The sequence below is a fragment of the Podarcis cretensis genome (genome assembly GCF_951804945.1).
Source record: "Podarcis cretensis genome assembly, chromosome: 4".
NCBI classification, from domain to species: domain Eukaryota; kingdom Metazoa; phylum Chordata; class Lepidosauria; order Squamata; family Lacertidae; genus Podarcis; species Podarcis cretensis.
In genome coordinates, this window is record NC_137173.1 from 65,607,212 (window position 1) to 65,626,777 (window position 19,566).

At 42.3% G+C, this 19,566-nt stretch overlaps 2 protein-coding genes across 7 annotated transcripts in view; one reads left to right on the plus strand and one right to left on the minus strand.

Annotated features, from left to right (window-relative positions):
• LOC307213990 (uncharacterized protein) overlaps positions 1-11,979 on the plus strand; it is a 269,322-nt gene extending 257,343 nt beyond the window's left edge. The window contains exon 6 of the mRNA XM_079972323.1: positions 11,699-11,979. The gene's annotated coding sequence lies outside the window, so the exon portion shown is untranslated. The remainder of the gene's footprint in view (positions 1-11,698) is intronic.
• PHEX (phosphate regulating endopeptidase X-linked) overlaps positions 1-19,566 on the minus strand; it is a gene marked incomplete at its 5' end in the record, with an annotated part of 111,848 nt that overhangs the window by 44,873 nt on the left and 47,409 nt on the right. For all 6 annotated transcript variants that reach the window (XM_079972215.1, XM_079972212.1, XM_079972216.1 and 3 more), the window contains 7 exons: positions 8,151-8,252; positions 11,067-11,195; positions 11,994-12,087; positions 15,100-15,245; positions 15,567-15,650; positions 16,811-16,927; positions 19,186-19,254. In XM_079972215.1, the coding sequence (XP_079828341.1) occupies positions 8,151-8,252; positions 11,067-11,195; positions 11,994-12,087; positions 15,100-15,245; positions 15,567-15,650; positions 16,811-16,927; positions 19,186-19,254 (741 nt within the window). The remainder of the gene's footprint in view (positions 1-8,150; positions 8,253-11,066; positions 11,196-11,993; positions 12,088-15,099; positions 15,246-15,566; positions 15,651-16,810; positions 16,928-19,185; positions 19,255-19,566) is intronic.

Below are 19,566 nucleotides of genomic sequence, written 5' to 3' on the forward strand. Positions count from 1 at the left end.
ATGTATTTATATCCCACCTTTCTCCCACAGTTGGGGTTCAAGGCAGCTGCTGCTACTGCTTCTTCAACATCTCATATCCACCATTGTATATATGCCCCTTCAAAGTTCTCTCCAATTACTGCCACAATTTTAGATGCACTCTGGCATGCACAGTATGGCTGTTGTACCTGGGCATAGAATTAAAAAATGGCAGCAGCCCAGATTTTCGTTTTAGTTAAAAAGCAGGGGTGCCCATTTGAAGATGAGATGGCAGTGAAGGGAGATCTTAAGATCTCCAGTTTTGTGAATCCAGTTTTGTGATAATTCAGCCTGTCTCCATCTCTTCCACCAAGGTAAGCAGTCCTTCTGCCCTGTTACATCTGATTTCCCCCTTTCACTCCAGTCAGAGCATGAACACTGGCAAAATTCATGGAACTCTCTGAGTCTCCATTCCAAGACAGCACAGCTGTCTTCTGTGCCTGGTTAGGAACTATACTTTGTTAAGGGTGTTGGGAATTGAAGCTACAGCTCACAGGAATCTTTGGGGTTGCTTTAATGGTATGGCATGCACACAGCTAGTGGGTAGGTCATGAGAGTCTCTCCCTCCTGCATTGCTCACATTCCACCAACATTTTCAGAAACATTTATGACTGGGGAGAAATCAAGTGATAAAATTCATTTATCGTGCCAAGGCAGCAGAAATGTGCAATCATTGGCTTCTCGCAAAGATTATCTGCCACCAAATAATGGGTGGGTGTTTCTTTGGTTTTTGTGGGGTTTTGCTTTCGTTTTGGAAGAAACAGCAGTAAATTAGCATTTTTAGGAGGATCCGTGTTAGCACTACATTAACATAGACTCAATCCTGGGTTATCTCCACCTCTTTTCTATACAGAACACTTATTATGGAGCACAATATTCAGAATAGTTTCACAGACAGAGCAGCCTGTTATCTATGTGTCTCATGTGAGGGAAAGGAAAGCCCTTTTGGAAAATTGTGTTTTCCACATTCAGCATCTTTTCTATGAGGCTACAGGGTGACTCAGAGCTGGGCCAGGATGAGAATTATTGATTAAGTACATTTATGGCCAGCTAGCATAATGAGCTACAGAGCATGTCAGGCACACAATGGCATAAAACACCCAAAGGACAAGGAGGCAGCAAAGTAATGCCGTTTAAGTGGTAAATCAAGAAACACGATAAAATGGGAGTCTATATCTTTTGGTACAATGGCATTTAAAAACAACAACACTTTTGAGCTACCATTGCACAGTTTGTGCCAAGACCCGACAGAAAGTGGAAGAATAAAATGCACATAATTGGCTTCTATAGGAAAATATCCCTTTAAGTCTTGGGAGTCAGTGTGAAGTGCATCACACACAAAAGAGGAACAGAAGTTGTGATGATGGGGAAGGAGGGGGGAAAGATTGGAGCATGTTGTCAGCCTCATATTTTTGCTCTCCAGAATAGTCATTTAATATGCTGCTCTTCAGTGATAACAGGGACACCTCCTCGTTTTCATGCAGACACAAGCACACACCCACTGGTACATAATCTCTTGCTCAGTGTCAAGGGGACTGAATATAAGAATTTTGTAGGGACATATTTGGAATTATTCTTGCTCAATTGCCCTTTTCAGGCATTCTGCCTCCACCCCCCATCACTGTCTCTATCACTCTCTGGGGGCTGAAGGGTGACATTAGGATTCAGGCTCATGCAAGGGGGTGGCACGAGTAGAAACAGATTCCCAGGTTCAGACCATCACCCTTCAACTCACAGAGGGTGCCGAGGCTAGCCAGCACTTTTATTCCCATTGGCAGGGCAGAGGAGTGGGGGAACAAGGGACATATATTCTTGAATGAAGAGGGTTAATTTCAATTAATATCCTAGGTTTGTTAATGAGGAGAAAATCTTGCACAGAATAAAAGGTGTTAAAATGTGTGCAACTTACTTAGGGGGCAAATAAGAATCATTCTTAAAAGGTTAAAACTGTTTTTAATGAGGTAACATACTTTGAGGAGAGTCTGTTGTGTATAAAACTACCTGGAAAAGTCTCCTCTGCTCTTTCTGCCATATGTTTATAATGCTGTTAGCATGGAAAGTGAATTAAAAGTATATCATTGGCTATGTAACTTTTGCATTTGCGTTGCAGACTGATTTGAGCCAAGGCTGATTCAAGCCTTGTGGGAAAGTAGCCTTAAATGGAAAGGAGTAATATGGGTTGTTAATTTAAAATCTTCCTTAAATTAATGTGAAACACATTGGAGAGGAGCATAGTGGTGACCACTGATTATTGAGCTGTCTACAGTCTCTATGGAAGCACCTTGAGCTCCATCCAGAGAATTGTGCATGAACTGCACTCTGACTCAAAAAAAGAGAAAAGAATACAAGAGCATTTGGGATCTGTTTAACTGGATCAAATTGTGCATAGAAATATATTGCTACTGTAGGTGTTCCTAACAGTGTACTAAATATTTGTTATTCCTTTAAGCAACATTCAGCAGTGCCACGTCAAAGTCCTATGCTATAGATTTCATTAGCCTTTCTTTTCAACAAAGGAGAAGGAAACACAGTAACCACCTTGGCTTTCACACAGGGAGGGTCAGATCAGGCTGTTCATATGATCCATGCCATTTCTTCATGGTCCTCACGCATAAGGATATTTTATCTCATTTGCACATTAATCTGTGGTTCAAAAAATAAACCCATGATACAATTTGCATTTAAATGCTATTCTGTTTTCCCTCAGTGCACTCATTCTAAAAAAAATGTATGTTGATATGCTTTTTGTACCCAGAACAGGAACATTTGGGGTGTGAAAAAACCAACATATAAGTAAGTTCCAACATTCACCTTAGTCCTGGGAGTGCAGATTAAGTCCATTCATAATGGAATTCCCAAAGATCAAAGCCCTTTACAGACAATCTCCTTTTGTGCAATGGCTATCGTCTGAGGGGGAAACTCAATCACTGGCTCCATCTTTGCCACCACATGCATGCTGGTCCTGCCCATAAAGACCCACCCTTTGGGAGAGTAAGTTAAAGGTGAGGAGCCTGTTGTACACATGGCAACAATAGAGGGGTGCGCCTTTGGGAAGGTTGCAGCACCTGCTGTGGGGGTCAGCAACCTTTTCAGCCGTGGGCTGAAATTAGATTAGGGGTCAGCAACCTTTTTCAGCCGCGGGCTGGTCCAGACCATGTGGTAAGGTAAAGGTAAAGGGACCCCTGACCATTAGGTCCAGTCGTGACCGACTCTGGGGTTGCGACGCTCATCTCGCTTTATTGGCTGAGGGAGCCGGCATACAGCTTCCGGATCATGTGGCCAGCGTTACTAAGCCGCTTCTGGCGAACTAGAGTAGCGCACGGAAACGCCGTTTACCTTCCTGCCAGAGCCGTACCTATTTATCTACTTGCACTTTTATGTGCTTTCGAACTGCTAGGTTGGCAGGAGCAGGGACTAAGCAATGGGAGCTCACCCTGTCACGGTGATTCGAACCGCCGACCTTCTGATAGGCAAGTCCTAGGCTCTGTGGTTTAACCCACAGAGCCACCTACATCCCAAAGACCATGTGGTAGGCCAGACTATATTTTGGAGAGAAAAAATTAACAAATTCCTATGCCCCACAAATAACCCAGACACATTCTACTCATGTAAAAACACACTGATTCTCGGACCATCCACAGGCCAGATTGAGAAGGCGATTGGGCCGCATCCGGCCCCCAGGCCTTAGGCTGCCTACCCCTGAGCTAGATGGACCAATGGTCTGGCACTGTGTATGACAGCTTCTTCTGCTCCTATGAATGTAGCACCTTTCTCTCCCAGAAAGAAGATCAAATTATTCAAACATACCCAATGAAAACACAAAATATTCTAGGGGTGTGCTAGTAGTTGGCTTGGCTGGCCCTCACCAATGGCCCAGAGGGAAGCTCAAAAAATGCCAATAAAGCCCAGTGGCCAGGGTGACAGCTGGAGATCCCCAATGCAAGAAGAGACCCTTCAAGTGACAATCCTGCTGAGGGTCCTTCTTAAAACTGTAGCTACCCCTGCTGAGGAAGTTTACAAGCTTGACTTGGGGCAGCAGATGACATGCACAGCAATAAGGCATCAGTAAGGAAATTGAGTTTCATTTAATGTTATTGCCTTTAACAGGCCATCTGGCAGCCAGGTATAATGAGGCCTTCTAGAAAGTTTTAAATGACTCTCATAATAAGATCACCCTATTCCTTAAAAACTGCAGCATTTCCTACTTTCCTCACAGTAACATTTCCCAGTATGTGACAGCTCCATAAAGACCTATCAACCCAATCCACATTACAGCAACAAATATGCAGAGAGTTACTTGCTACTTGAGGGAGCCAAGTCATGTGGCAAGCGCTTTTAAATGTTACCCTGAGGAGCAGGAGAACTCACCATAGAGAGCCCATGTTCAGCGGCATTCCAAAGGCAAATGTAGCATTGAGTTCAGCTCTTAAAAAACATTTCTGACACAGAAATCCCTCACTGCTGAAATTTTCACCCGACAGGTATCTCATTGGGTCACATCATTGCACAGGGGCGCCGACTTATAAAAAATATTGGGGGGGCCCATACCGGGGTCCTGCCCCGGGAAGTTTTCTAAGAGCCGCTCCCGGCCCGTTGCTGCTGCTGCCGCCTGCCTCGTGGCCCCCTCGCCAGCTGAGGGAGGGAGAGAGACCGAGAAGGAGAGAGATGCGTGGTGGGCAAGGCAAGTGCCTGCCGCGCCTCGCCTCCCACCGGCCCTCGTGCCGGCCGCCCCCTCCCCTCCCTTCCCCGCGCGCGCGCTCGCTCGCTCTCCTGACCCCAGCTCTTGACCGTTCGCCCCAGGAACTCGCTGCTGTTGGGGTTGTAGATGAACCTCCGCCACTCGGCCATAGACTGGCTGAAGGGCTTCTTCTCCTCCTTGGCCATAGCGAGAGAGAGAGAGAGAGAGAGAGAGAGAGAGAGAGAGAGAGAGAGAGGCTGGAAAGAGAGAGGGAGCTCGGCGGTTCGCAGGCGGCGGTTTTTCCCCTGCCAAAACAACAGCGGCTCCTCAGAACCGCTAAGTAACTCTCCCTCAGGCGCCCGGCGGGAGAGCAGAAGAGAGGAAAAGGAAAGAGGGGCTGGGCCAGTCGCACGCACCGAGCAAAACTACTCGTGCCGCCTCTTTTACTACCGTAATAATTATTTGTTTTAACTCATTACTGAATGTATTTTAAAAGGTAACTATCGTCAAACAAGGAAAATAAAAAATACCAACATAATTTTGTGATTTTACAAAGCATAATATAACTAATAATTTTCTTAAATTATTGGGGGGGCAGAGCCCCCCCCCCAAATGAATTTTTGAGGGGGCTCGGGCCCCCTCAGGCCCCATGGAGTCGGCGCCTATGTCCTTGCACCAAACATTTCACCAAAAAAGTTATTATCAAGCAATGCTGCTTTTTATAGCTTTGTGTGCACCTTGATTTGTGGATACGCAACAATTCAAATATGTCAAGAAGGTGAAGACAAGAGATTATGTAACACAGCTGAGAGCTGCATCCTTTGTCTTCAGTCCAACCCAAATCTTGCACTTCATGCATTTCCCATGTTTCTGAGGTCCAAGCCTGACATTTCCTTTAAGCAAGGTTGCAATTCACATCCAGCTGGTGTCCCTGACACGGTTTTCAGTCTTTTATTTTGCAGCCGTATAAAATATGAGTATGACCAACTGCTATTGTAAAACATACCCTGTTACTGGGGTTTTTTCAGAATGTGTAGGATGTTTCAATTCTCTTATTTTTGAATTGATTCTTGAAAGCAATGCACTATTTAAATCCAAAGATTTTGGACTTTAGTTTTTGAATGGGGAGGGGGGCAATCTAATTCCTACTCTTTTCATCTGAGCACAGCATGGAAAATGACTCAGCTGCAGCTTGTACACAAGACCCCTTTACAGAGGGCATTTGCCAATAAGATGCTACCCAATCACTTCGACAAATAAGGCGAAGACGCCATTTCTTCCCCTCTGCCTCTGTGTACTCATGTATTTTTCAAAAGTGTCATTCTGTGTGCCACTTGGCATTTGGATGAGCTTCTCCCCTGGAAGTTTAAAATGGAGGATTGCAACAGAATGGTTCCAAGAATGCTTGAGCACCTGTGAACAAGCCACATTCCTTTGGTTTTCTACTATCACACAAAGCTTTGAAAATATTGTGACTCAGAGCTAATTTGAGCATGTGAGATACAGCACATTGTAAGAGTTACCATATCTTTTGCTCTATAAGACTCACTTTTTCCCTCCTAAAAAGTAAGGGGAAATGTGTGTGTGGAGCGAATGCAGGCTGCGCAGCTATCCCAGAAGCCAGAACAGCAAGAGGGATCGCTACTTTCACTGCGCAGCGATCCCTCTTGCTGTTCTGGCTTCTGAGATTCAGAATATTTTTTTTCTTGTTTTCCTCCTCCAAAAACTAGGTGCGTCTTATGGTCTGATGCATCTTATAGAGCGAAAAATATGGTACTTCTGGGTTGCAGTTGGAAAAAAATCACATATTTCGAATGCCACTTCCTCATATAAAAGCTAATCCCTTTCACCCCTGACAAGCCAGGTCTCCATTTGTTCCTACAAGAAGCAAAAGGAGAAACATGAGTTGCAGCGCAAGTCTATACATCTTTCCATAAGCAATTCCCATGGAATTCATGGGGCTTTCTTCCCAGGTAAGCAGATATAGGATTACAGCAGGGGTGGGAAATGGCAGGTCCAAATGCAGCCCTCTAGCTCTCTCTGTCTGGGACTATCTGGGACTCTTTCCAGACCACACCCTGAAGTCATGCCACAAGCCTTCCTCACACTTTCCTTTTCCCCCCCTGGCTAGAATGTGTCCTTGAGATCAGATAATGGATCTTGCTTCCCTGGACACAAGATTGAGTGGGGTGTGAGAGTGTGTGCAGAAACTAGGCTAGTCTACGAAGGTAAAATTTACGTACATTGCTCCAACTTCTTTTGCACAAATGGTTACTCAGAAGGAAATGCTGCCCTTAAGATTGAAAAGTTTCCCTGCCCTTGAATTACAGAATCACTTGCCTTTTCAGCTTTCTGCTTTCCGACCTGTACAGTAATATGTGAATGAGTAAGACCCACAAATCCTCTTGTTTACTTTTGAACAGAAGTAATGAAAAGAAGAAACAACATATCTTATTTTTCTCTTCATATATAACAAAATGAACCAGCCGTGCACTGGAAAAAAGGTCACAATCCCATTCAGCACGCCCCATTTCTACAAACCAGAAGTTGATCAGTGAAAATTTTGGCAGCGTAACAAAGTCTTTAAGAAAGACTGAAACACCACAAGAGAGAAAGCCAAGAGAAGTTCTCATCGGGTGTACTGTTTTTATATTTTCATGCAATCCTATCATGTTTATTTGGTTATTAAGTCCTATTGAATTCACTGGGAACTGGGAAATCACTGGGAACTGAATCCGCTGAGACTTATTTCTGAGTGGACATGTACACAGGATTGTGCCGCAAATGTTTATGTTCCATCACAGTATGATTTCTGACTGAAAATAGACTGTGGGCCTCATAATGAATACTATTTTGGTGTGGCATCTCCCCTTCTGGAGACAAATCTCCTAAATATAAGGTCAACTTCTTAATATCAGAACCTAGAAGATGCTATGTATTCTCCTTTAACTGAATGCAGTCATTATAGCTATATTCCAGAATGTTTACTGAATAACCTGCATCAGTACTGAAAATGTGAACCCCAATGAAATATCAGAAGTGCAACCCTTTAAAAAAAGCCCATCAAAGCATGTTTAGCACATTTTAGATACATCTTCCTCATGTCCCCATGTATCAACAACTTGTAAGCCTTCAGGATCACAGAAGCATCATAAAGGGGCAATCTAGTGATTTCAATCTCAGTTCCAGGACTTGAATAATGTAGTAGGAGAACTAGCTGATTTTCTGGCAATAACATATTTCCCACATAATTTATTAGCTTGTTTATGTGTAAGACCAAGAGTCTAAAAACCACTGAAGCAAGTAACAACGAAGATTAAACAAGATACTCGATAAAGTTAATGGGGTACACAGAATTTTACAGCAAATATACACACGTACGACATCTTTTCAAACAGATTGCGGATGGATAATCCCATTCATCCAAAAATTGAATGTATTTAAATGCCTTTACCTTTTCAATCGCTTTTCTCTTTGTTCCCAAATCCATCCAGGTGTTTTCATTCTCCAGCATGTCCATAAAGGCCCAACGAATCCCTTCAGTCAATTCTGCCATCTGCAACAAATATTACCATAATTACTTAAGAAATGTGAAATGCTCTGAAGACTTTCTGTCCAATTCAGTGAAGGGGCTCTGCATGCAGAAGCAGCCGTGTGTGTGTGTGTGTGTGTAGCCAAAACAGATGTACACATCTGGACATGTGTTCACATCTGCAAATCAAAATGCTCATCTACAGTGCTCATCTGGTCCCCAGCTAGATGTCACTAATTGTACTAAATTAGTGTGGGATTGGTGCCTATGAAAGTATAAACATTAGAATCCATAGCAAAGTTTCCCTTCCATTTGCCGTATTATTCGCTCTATAGGACGCACTTTTTCCCCTCCAAAAATGAAGGGCTCCTTGGCTTCAGTGATAGCAACGCGAAGCCTCCGAAGCGCAGAGGGAGCGCTCCCTCTGTGCTCCGGAGGCTGCGCGTTGCTTTCGCTGAAGCCTGGAGAGCGAGAGGGGTCAGTCGCTCTCCAGGCTTCAAGGCTAGCCGTCTGAAGCCTCCGGAGCCCCTTCCATTTCTCCTCCTGCTGCACTCCGGAGGCTTCGGGTTCCTTTTGCTGAAGCCGGGAGAGCAAGACTCTCCCGGCTTCAACAGAGAGGGAGAGCTGCGCGGCGCCCTTTCAGCGAAGCGGGAGGATAAATGAAAGGGGCTCCGTTTCTCCTGCCGCTTCGCTGAAGGGGCGCTGAGCAGAGATGGGGAGAATTTGTTTTTCTTGTTCTCCCCCTCTAAAACAAGGTGCGTCCTATGGTCAGGTGCGTCCTATAGAGCGAAAAAAATACGGTATTTTCTACCCTTTAACTCCAAGACTACTCTTCAGGTGTTTAAGAACTGGAAGAACATGGTTATGAAAATAATATAAAAAAATCTTTTATTGGATAGATCAGAGCTGATATGTGACAATATATATATATATGGGCCCAAGGAAATTGTACAAGAGCATCAGTGGCTGACTGTAACCTAAATATAATATGAATACATAGCAGTGTAATAAAGACACTTCCATGCAACGTTTTTCTGTGCACTTGGTTACATTTTCTGCATCATACATGCAGCATCATAAGAATGTAAGATGAGTATGCTGGATGAGGCCAATGGCCCATCTAGGCCCGCACTGTGTTCTCAAAGCAGCCGAGGGAAACCAGCAACCAAGATTCAAGAACAGGAGCACTCTCCAGAAACTGATATTCAGAAGCAATTCAGGAAAGACGAGAAATCTGTCCATAGGTCAAATTAGCCAGGATGGCTGAAGTGGAGCCTCCATGTTCCACGGCAGCATAGCAAATGCCATCCCATTGTTTTCCTCATCCATTCTGGATTTACCATTTCCACATTTTTTTTACTTATTGGACTTTCCACAAAAAGGATAAATCCAGATTCAATGGGAAAATCTCGTGGGATGGCATTTTGGTGAAGACAGTGTCATGCGAAGCTTCCAGGCATGAATGGCACCAATTCCATAACAAAATGCTGTGTGGAAGTGCCAGTAATGTCAGGTGAATCACCTCCCTGATTGAAAGTTTGGAGATTGACCTAAGTGGGGGAAAATAATGTCCTTATCTAAACAACCGAAGGGGATTGTAGCATCTCATTTTCATGATTCATTACTAGCCTTTAAATATCACATCATTTTTATACAATATGGAAGCCAGTAAAGCCCTGGCATTAAATATGACCAAGCATTCAACAGTCGGGAGTAAACTGCATCCCAGGGAATAAGGTAACTTGGAGATATTGATGGCAGAGCACTGTTTCAATTAACTTAGTGCACTAATGAGGTGAACTCCCTGTACTTGGAGGTTGGCAGTTCATATTCTAGCTCTACAATTGGACCCTGGTGTATATTCTGGTTTTTATGCACCAGCTGTAGCAGTAGGGGTGGGAGGAGAAATCTATTCATACCATCAGAGTTGTTATCAAAATTGTTCAGGCGTAGCCGTACGAAATGCTGCCTAGACTGTAGGTCAAAAACAGTGCTATATTTAGACACAAATAATATCTCTTTGATAAAAGGAGGGAGACAAGAAAACATCCAGGGCATGAGCTCATCAGTGACTAAATACAAAAATACCACGCTTCCCATAATTCATTATTCAGCATGGACCTTCTACAAACTAAGAGGGGGGATGGTTTGGTGTCATCTAAATAGCTGAAACACAGGAAAAGGAAAGGCAGACTGAAGAAAATAGAAGATGCCATCTTTTTAAAAAGAGAGATCAACCTGGCAACTAGTCTATGACCCAGTCCCCATCCATCCTCCAGAATACGCCCCAATGATATCAGTGAGATTTATTCAAGTAAATGTTCACAGGATAGCATTCTACAATTCTGTGCATACTTATGTAAGATCATGGCATTTCTCAGTTACTAAAATGTCTCATTTGTCATTTGATCTTTCCAGCTATTCTGGGGAAAAACATGATAGTAACAAATAGCCCTAAAGACAACCTATGAAATACTACACAATGGTTAAAGTTGCAGTGGAGAAGGGGCCACAAAGCACCAGTGGTCAGATTAAGGTAGTTTCCGGTGCCACCATCACATCAAAGTGGTAATGGCACAAGTGATCTCTGGGCCACATCACCCACAATGCTTTGCTCTGAGGAAGGGTGGTCCTGCTGTGACGAGGATGTCAGGGAGCAGGTGACAGCAATGATAAGGGGAGAAAGAATGTATAAGAGGATGCAGTAGAGGATGAGGAAGGAGTGAGGGACGGAGGAGGAGGTGGTGGTGGCGATGATAATGACGGAGGGAGAAGGAGGTGAGGGCAGAAAATGTAGAAGGCAGCAGCACAATTTCAAAGACACAAAAATGCACCTACCATATCCCTCTTGTCTTCTTGGAAGTGCAGATCTACAAACATTCTTCCAGCAACATAAGGGAGAGCACTTTCCACGAAGTTTACACATTTATCCCACTGAGGCAGTAAGGAGGTTGTCCCCTGGATTACCTGTTTTGACCAAACAACATTCCATGACTATAACCAGATTTGCCGCAAATCAGGCAGACATGTATTTCCTCTTCTAATCTCCCGTACTCCCACAAGAGCAGCGTTCTGGAATTCTAGGCATTGAACAGCCACAAAAGGGTTGTCCACATGCATATGCTCATAACTCCAACATTGACTGGGTGGAGGAACACTAGGATACATTAGGGGTTTGATACAGCTGTGGAACTTTTTCTCAATTTGGGTACCACTCACTATTAGTGTGGAAAGGAAAACTCACTCTCTAATAATAGCAACGTGTGAACAAAGGTGCAGACAATCAGCTACCATTTCACTGGAGCAAACAACAACTATGTCACTATAAATGGTAAATGTGGAAAGCCCTAGAATATCTTAAGTTAGGAATGGTACTGCTAGCTCTACAGTTTGTAAATTCTCAGTTCTATTCAGTTCATTACAGAGTCCCAAGCAATGATGTCATCCTTTATCTCTGCTTCAAATTCCAGCCGTTAAAGAAGGAAAATCACAGCATAACACAGAAACATGATGCTGCAATAAAAGGGAGAAAGACTTGGATGTAAAAAAAAAGATAACCTGTGAATTTTTCATTCATCTCTGTGCCCAGACTAGAGTCCTGATGTCCTGAGAGAGGTTAGGTAATGTTCTCCAACTTCTTTAAATGCATTGAATTCAAGCTTGCTAGCTGGAAGCAGAGGGACTCACAGAATCCATCTATCAACTGCTGTCTTCATAAGCTTCATAGGCACACAGGGCATGTTGATATCAAAATCTCTCACTTACCCTTGAAAACTCCAACCACCTATACTGAAAGCGTCGGCTGAGGTTAAATATTCTTGAATAAACCATTCTCCATACCAGATAGTTGGCAATAGTCCTGTCAAAGCAGACACATCTTTATGTCAGACAGTTAGACCCATGTGTTGTAATGTACAGCTGTCTGAGACTATAAATAAATAGGTGACTAGATTCCACCACCCCTCCTCAGATCAGTGCACTACCTGCAATGGTAGCAGCTTCACCTTGAAAATTAATGAGCAATGACCAAATTCACAAAAACCTGTTAGACAGAAGCGGTTGCATGATATCAGCCATTTGGTGTGTGAATGATGGTGGATCTTCCATTTGGAGCATATTTCAACAGTTTTGCCTCCTGAGATGGAATTTGGCGTTAGTGCTCCTGTGCAAAGAATGGGTGTTCTCCCCACACACACCAAGTACTCACAAACTAATAAAGCAGAAACAATCTAGCTACAAAATCTATAGGAAAGTTTGCCTTAATTCAATGTAATGGGATGTATTGCAACTTTTAATCAGAGTAGATCCATTGAAATAAGTTTGTCATGTTCATTCATTTCAGCGGGTCTATTCTGAGTACAAGTTAGTTGGCCACAACATGTCGTGATATCTGGTGATCCTTACCAAACCATCAACAATACATCACCAAATATCTCACACATCCTACTCACACAGTAATAATGAAACACTTGCAGGGCAATTCAGATGGCAAGTGCAACCATATAAACTAAAGGAATAGGCTTCCTACTACAGAGAAGTAAACATGGTATTTATTGGCTTAATTGGAAGTGGAACATAGCAGGGGTTAGCCCAGAAATCAAACTTTAGTTCTGAAAACCTATCAATTGATTTTTTTTTTTAAAAAGGGAGAGTCTTTGAGCCTATATAGATAAATTCACCCCACTTATCAGCCCACATTCATTCAGGATTAGAGGGCAGAGGTTCCAGGAGACAAGGTTTTAAGGCCTGTGCCTGCCGTTTTTAGAAATTAAGCACCATGGTACATTGTGCCTTATTCAGCATTTTCGGATATAGAATGTGATAATACTTCTGTAATCCAGTGTTATACACCTGAGGCTTCTGCATGGCTGGATCTCTTAATACTAATGCTCAAAGACATTAAAAACACATTTTTCAGAGTCAGAGCTAGCAGTAATATGGCACTTCACCCCCACTGCCACTACCTCAGAGCATTTTGGCCGTGCTAGACTTTTCTACCTAATTAAAGACAGCCAATAACGTATCTCCCTATTTTTTTTTTAAGCACTCTGACACTATTTTGATTGATTCAACAGAACACAAAAGTGAATGTTGCCGAGATAAATATTATAACTGGTTATGTGTAGTATATAACACTGCTGTTTTCAGTGGCGTAGCGTAGGGGGTGCAGGTGGGGCCGGCCGCACCGGGCGCAACATCTGGGGGTTAGGGGTAGGGGTAGGGTTAGGGGGCGCAAATCCAGGGTTAGGGGGCGCAAATTACTTGCCTTGCCCCGGGTGCTGACAACCCATGCTACGCCACTGGCTGTTTTGCTTGTGCAACAGACTTGCACCTTTAAATCTGCCCTCCTTTCCTCACCTGTGCAGCTGCCCTGTGCACCTGGGGCATCCTCCAGAACAAATGTGGGCGTGGGGCACAGGGACAGAATAGGAAGGATAAGTCCTGTTGTGGAAGCAGAATGCTTGCTTGCTTATGCAGAATGGGACACAACCCTCACACCATCACGTTCTTTTCAAAATGTAGGGTTTCAGTGTTACTTGATGAATAAAACCAATTCATCGATAAAAACATTGTGGGCCAATCAAAACTGGACCCTGCTGCGCCTCAGAAAGTTATCAATAATCAGGATATCAAACTGGCCTAATTCCAAGGACAGAGGAACTGCACTATTTTAGTTATTGGGGGGGAATATATCCTGTCTGATGCATTTTATATCCTTTTGGGTGCTAGCAAAATGAACCAATTAAAAAAAGAAGGGGACAAGCAGGTGAAGACCACCTGAGGACCAAAGTACATATGACAATAGTCACATGCAGTACTGCTTTACTCTTTTTTTGGTCAGTGGCAGGGTTGCATGCACTCCCCCCCCTCTCTCTCATAGCCAGTATGGAGACCCTATCAGGACTCTAGCAGGGAGATAGAAGGGATTTAATCATTTCCTCCACACACCTGCAATATGCATTGCTGATAAAAACTCCCACTACTGATACAGATATGGGGAGGAGATCTACACTGGCTATTTGTTTTTTTACACACACACAAATCATAAAATAAAATAAAATCTGTACTTTACAGCAAAGCCTGTTCCAGTTAAGTTTTCCTGCTCCCCCCAGCAGGACAATCTACCACCAACTGCGTTCTGGGAGAAAGAGTGAGGCAAGCGAAGTCACCTGAGCCTGTTCCAAATGGGCTCACTGACATATTTCCTTTTATTGTGTCTTTCACCCCTTACCTTTCCTCTCAGTAATTTCCCTGCTTCCTTCTCTTCTCTCCACTGAATAACATAGAAGACAACCCATAGTCACTAGCATTATTTTCACAATTCTGTAGAACTTGCCACGTTGTGGTAATGGACCTTTACTATGCAGTACCCATGGCTTCTGCAGAAGTCATGGGCCCTTTCTGCGAAAACAGCAGGACCCTCTTGGAGCATCTCTGTTTCAATGGCTCAGAGCAGCATCTTTTCACTTTGCTATCATTAGTATCTGCAGTGTTCATGAAACAAACCGGACTTATGGCTGAAGAGCAACGAATTGTTCAGTCAATATGATATGCCTTCCCAGTCGTAAGAGGATTCCTATAATGATCGCCTCAATTTCCACATTTTTCCCCAAGCACAGAAAGGCTTTGCACTGGGGGGGGGGGGATCCATTCACCTGGAATTGCTAGCAATGAGTTCTCTTGCTGCAGCATTCACATGATTTTGTTTTCATAGCAACCCCAGAGACAGAAATAATTGAAAGGGTCCACCTGTGGTTTGAAAACAAAGTGGTAACAAACCACAGTATGCCAAGATCCTAAACATTATACTGAAAAGTCAGGGATTGTTTCTGAGCAAAAAACATACACAAAGCAAATTAGAAATCCTTACTTTTTTCTTTCACTTTCTAGTATCCTGAACAAATCCTTGAAGTACTGGGGCACACGAACAACGACATTTTCTGAAGCATCTATGTCCTTAAGTTCAGGATAAAGCTTGGTGTCTATCACCTTCTTGATATATCCCAGCCAGTCAAACTGAAACACAGCAAAGGTTCAGTTCCTGACTCTTGCAGACAACAACAACAAAAGCTTATAAGTTAATTACCTACCATTAGCTGAACGACTTAAAAGTTTTGCCTAATTTCAAAGTTGAAGTTCACTGCACAACATCACAAATATTTTGAAACTTAAATAAAAATGCAGCTGTATTTAAAATAATAATAGTGAACACCTGTTTCAACTAATTTCATTTAAATTGCCATCTTATGCACATCTGAAGAACCTTTCAGTTTGAAAGGTAATTACACAGTCCAATCAGGCATTAATATAGTCATTTTCCAATTAACTTCAACCAACCTGAGGGATCAGGGTGCTGAGTTCCGATATGTTCATTTTGTTGTACATAGATTCACTGGTTCGATTCTCATGAGGAATCATTATCTGCAAAATATAAATGCAAACAAATATTATTTTCCTCCACAAATCCACTCTGACTTTGCCAACACTCACATAATCTGGGTGCGACAAGGTATGAATAGCAATGTTACCTGTTCAGTTTTCAATAAAATAAGTTGCAAACCTATTATTATGATTCATTAGCAAAAAATCTTCTTTTTCCATAAACATTTTACATTTCCCCCTATGTAACACAATGAAATTCATCTTTATCCATACTAATATCTATCCCTTCCAGTATGAAATGATGTTCAGTTTCATAATCCCAGGTGGATACCTACTCTACATCAAATGTATCTGAAAGACAGGAAAATCTAGAAAACTAACTAACCAGTGGTCTAGGAAGAAATTATTGTAAACTACTGATGCTGTCTTCAAATTTAGCACTGCAATTAGGCCTGGAAACTAATTGCCAGTCAGGTCAGGATTGGCATTATATGCTCAAGGTGTCTTGCCCCGGTGAGCAGGCTGGCCGCTGAATTTTGCACCACCAGAAATTTCCAAATTGTTTTCAGTGTTAGCGCAACATATAACTCATTATAGTAATCTAACCTAGAGGTTATTTAGCAGCAGCTGTAAACAGCTCCTGCTCATTTACATTTATATTCTTGTTCAACCCTGAAATCCTTTGAGTATCAAACTTATTCCTGGATGTGCTACTGGCAGTTGCCTACTTGTGGACATATCTTGCCAGTTCATCAAATTAATTATTATTATTATTATTATTATTATTATTATTATTATACAGTGGTACCTTGGTTCTCAAACATAATCTGTTTGACTTCCAAAACATTCTAAAACCGAGTTGCAAAGGGCTGGCTGCAAGTTCAATGGAGAAAATTGAAAAACAAGCAGTGGAAGCTGTTTGACTTCCGAGGCGCATTGAAAAATGGAAGCATTTACTTCCAGGTTTTTGGCATTCGGCTTCCGAGATGCTCAAAAATCGAGGTACCGCTGTATTTATACACTGCCCTTCATCCAAAGATCACAGGGCAGTTCACAACATAAAAATAAAAGATACACTTTGTCACTGCATTGGAACTCCAGGAAAGCACCAAGTGAATGAAGAAGTGAAGCCATGTCTACCCCTTTGGACATCCAGTTGCCACAAATGCAGCTAAACCCACATTTAGAAAAGCACTAACCTCAGCAATTTTAACTTCTAGTTTCAACACAGACTTCATGTCCAACTCTGCGCGTGAAGCATTGGCCCCCAAAAGCACTGCTGTATCCACCATGAACTGGAACAGAGCTTCTCTGTACTATAATGTGATAAGAATCCAGTTATCATTACAGCTAAACAGAGAATTAACCTCAGCAAAATAAAGTATGCCCCCCACACCTTATTGAAGCATAAGAATAGTACATTGTTTTCTTACCTTCCTTTTTCAATTTCCTTTGCATATTAATCATACTATTGTGCTCTATATTAGTTAACATGCTCTATCTATTCAGCATTCATCCTCATTTGCTTGCATGAAACATGCACTGATGTTAGATTATATCCAGTGTTTATTGAGCATTTATTCTGATTTGTGTATGGAGTGGTTATGCAACAATGAGCATTCATCCAGAATTCATCCTGATTTGTTTGCAGGGCATTTACATGTCTTCCCATTGGCCATTTGTTTGTCCCTTTCAATGCATTTCCCCATCACTTTCCAAACCGCAAAAATGTTGTGGGTGGTATCCAACTAAAGAGTTCCGCTAGAGCAATGATTGCCAGGTTCTCTCTCCTCTCCTCTCCCTGTGCACCCCCCACGCAACCCCTAAATCTGTTCCCTCCAGTGAAGGTTTATGGGGCACAGGTGGGGGGACACGGTAAGAGGAGAGCATGAGGAAGTTCCACTGTGCAGCTAAAACTCCTTGTAGTATCAGAACAGTTAAGCTGGAAACAACCACTTGTAGTAGTAGGTAAGGTGAAGGTAAAGGGACCCCTGACCATTAGGTCCAGTCATGATTGACTCTGAGGTTGCGGCGCTCATCTCGCTTTATTGGCCGAGGGAGCCGGCGTACAGATTCCGGGTCATGTGGCCAGCATGACTAAGCCACTTATGGCGAACCAGAGCAGTGCACGGAAACGCCGTTTACCTTCCCGGCAGAGCAGTACCTATTTATCTACTTGCACTTTGACGTGCTTTTGAACTGCTAGGTTGGCAGGAGCAGGGACTGAGCAACGGGAGCTCACCCCGTCGCGGGGATTTGAACTGCCGACCTTCTGATCAGCAAGTCCTAGGCTCTGTGGTTTAACCCACAGTGCCACCCGCATCCCTTTTGTAGTAGTAGGTGGTTGTTGTTAAAAAAAGGATATGTTGTGCAAATCCCTATTCCATCTAGAACAGTGGTTCTTAATCTTTTTTTGACCATGTCCCACCTAAGCATCTCTAAAATCCTGGTGCTCCCTCCCCCCGTGACATATAATTCTTATTATTCAAAAAGTGAACTCCTATTCACGTGGAGGAAGCCTAAAAGGTCATTAATTTGGTCTAACTCATTCTCAAATTTCCCCCCTTAACAATCAGATTGCCCCCCTGTAGGGCGTGTTGGGAACCACGGATCTAGAAGTATGCAGTGAGAAAGTGAATCTACATTTTACTCAGCCTGCAGCAGGAACTCATTGGGGATTGGGGAGAAATTTAAAGGTGAACTAGTTCGCAATTTCCAAAACAATATGTGAACCAAAAGAGGCATCCTTTGAAATTCACATTTTTCTGAATTTTGCAATGCAGTTCTCCAGCAAAGTTCTCTCCAAAAAAAATGCATATACCAGCATAAAATGTGACATAAATGCACATTATTGAAAGCAGCATACAAAATGCATTCTATTAGGGGAAACTGCTTTGGGAAAATTTGCATATTAGGAAAAATTACAAACATAAAGGTGTATATTAAAATGCCGGTGAGATTTCATGAAGACTAAAAAAAAAAAAATGCAAATTGAAGATTGGGAAAAATGCAAAACTGAGAGAAACAAAAGTTGACATAGTCACCCATCCCTAGTGGCTACTAAAGAGAGGATATTTTCAGTAATGGCAGCCCAGTTTTGGAATGTTCTTCTCAAAGAAGCTTGCCTGGTGCCCACACTGTGGTTCTTCCACCAGCAGGCAACAACCTTTTAACCTTCCCAGGCTTTTAAAAAAAATGTTTGAGTGTTCCTTATGTATATGACACCACTTATATACTCCGCTGCTGGATTTATTCAAGTCCTGTATTGTGTTATTTTGATTATGTTTTGGATTTTTTATATATATAATCTTTGTGTTTCACAGTTTTAATTTGCTGTTGTTGACCACTCAGATAATTTCAATTATCGAATGGCATAGTAGCAGATAAATGGAAGTAGTAGCAGATAAATAATAGCAGATAAATGGAAATAAATAAAACAGTTACTGCAGAAGGTTTAAATCTCTAAACAGGAAGTTGACAGGATTAAAGAAGTAATTAATATGGTGGCAAAGGAGAAGAAATCCTCAATGTAGAAATTGTTCTCCATTTAGACGCTTAAATAAGCAATGCTCACGGATTTAGCTTCTGTGGTGTTTTCCAGGTAGTCTTCTCGCGCTGACAGGGACAGAGATGCTTGGTCTAGCTATTAAAAATATGTAAAGAATACAACAGTGTCAGTTCCCATTAAATACACTTCCATAATACTATTCAATCTCAAATTTATAGTTTCATTAAGAAAAAGGAAGACACACAAGCAATCTTTTAAAAAATGATTTACTAACGTTAAGCAATGAACACATTTTTAAAAAGAAAATAATAATTCAGGCATCCAATTAAGTTTACATTTAAATATTATATTCTGCTTTCTTGGGGACATTGGCTTCTGTATGACATTGGGGAGTTTAGGAATTCTACAATAAACGTTTCCCCCAAGATATAAATATCTCCTGGCATA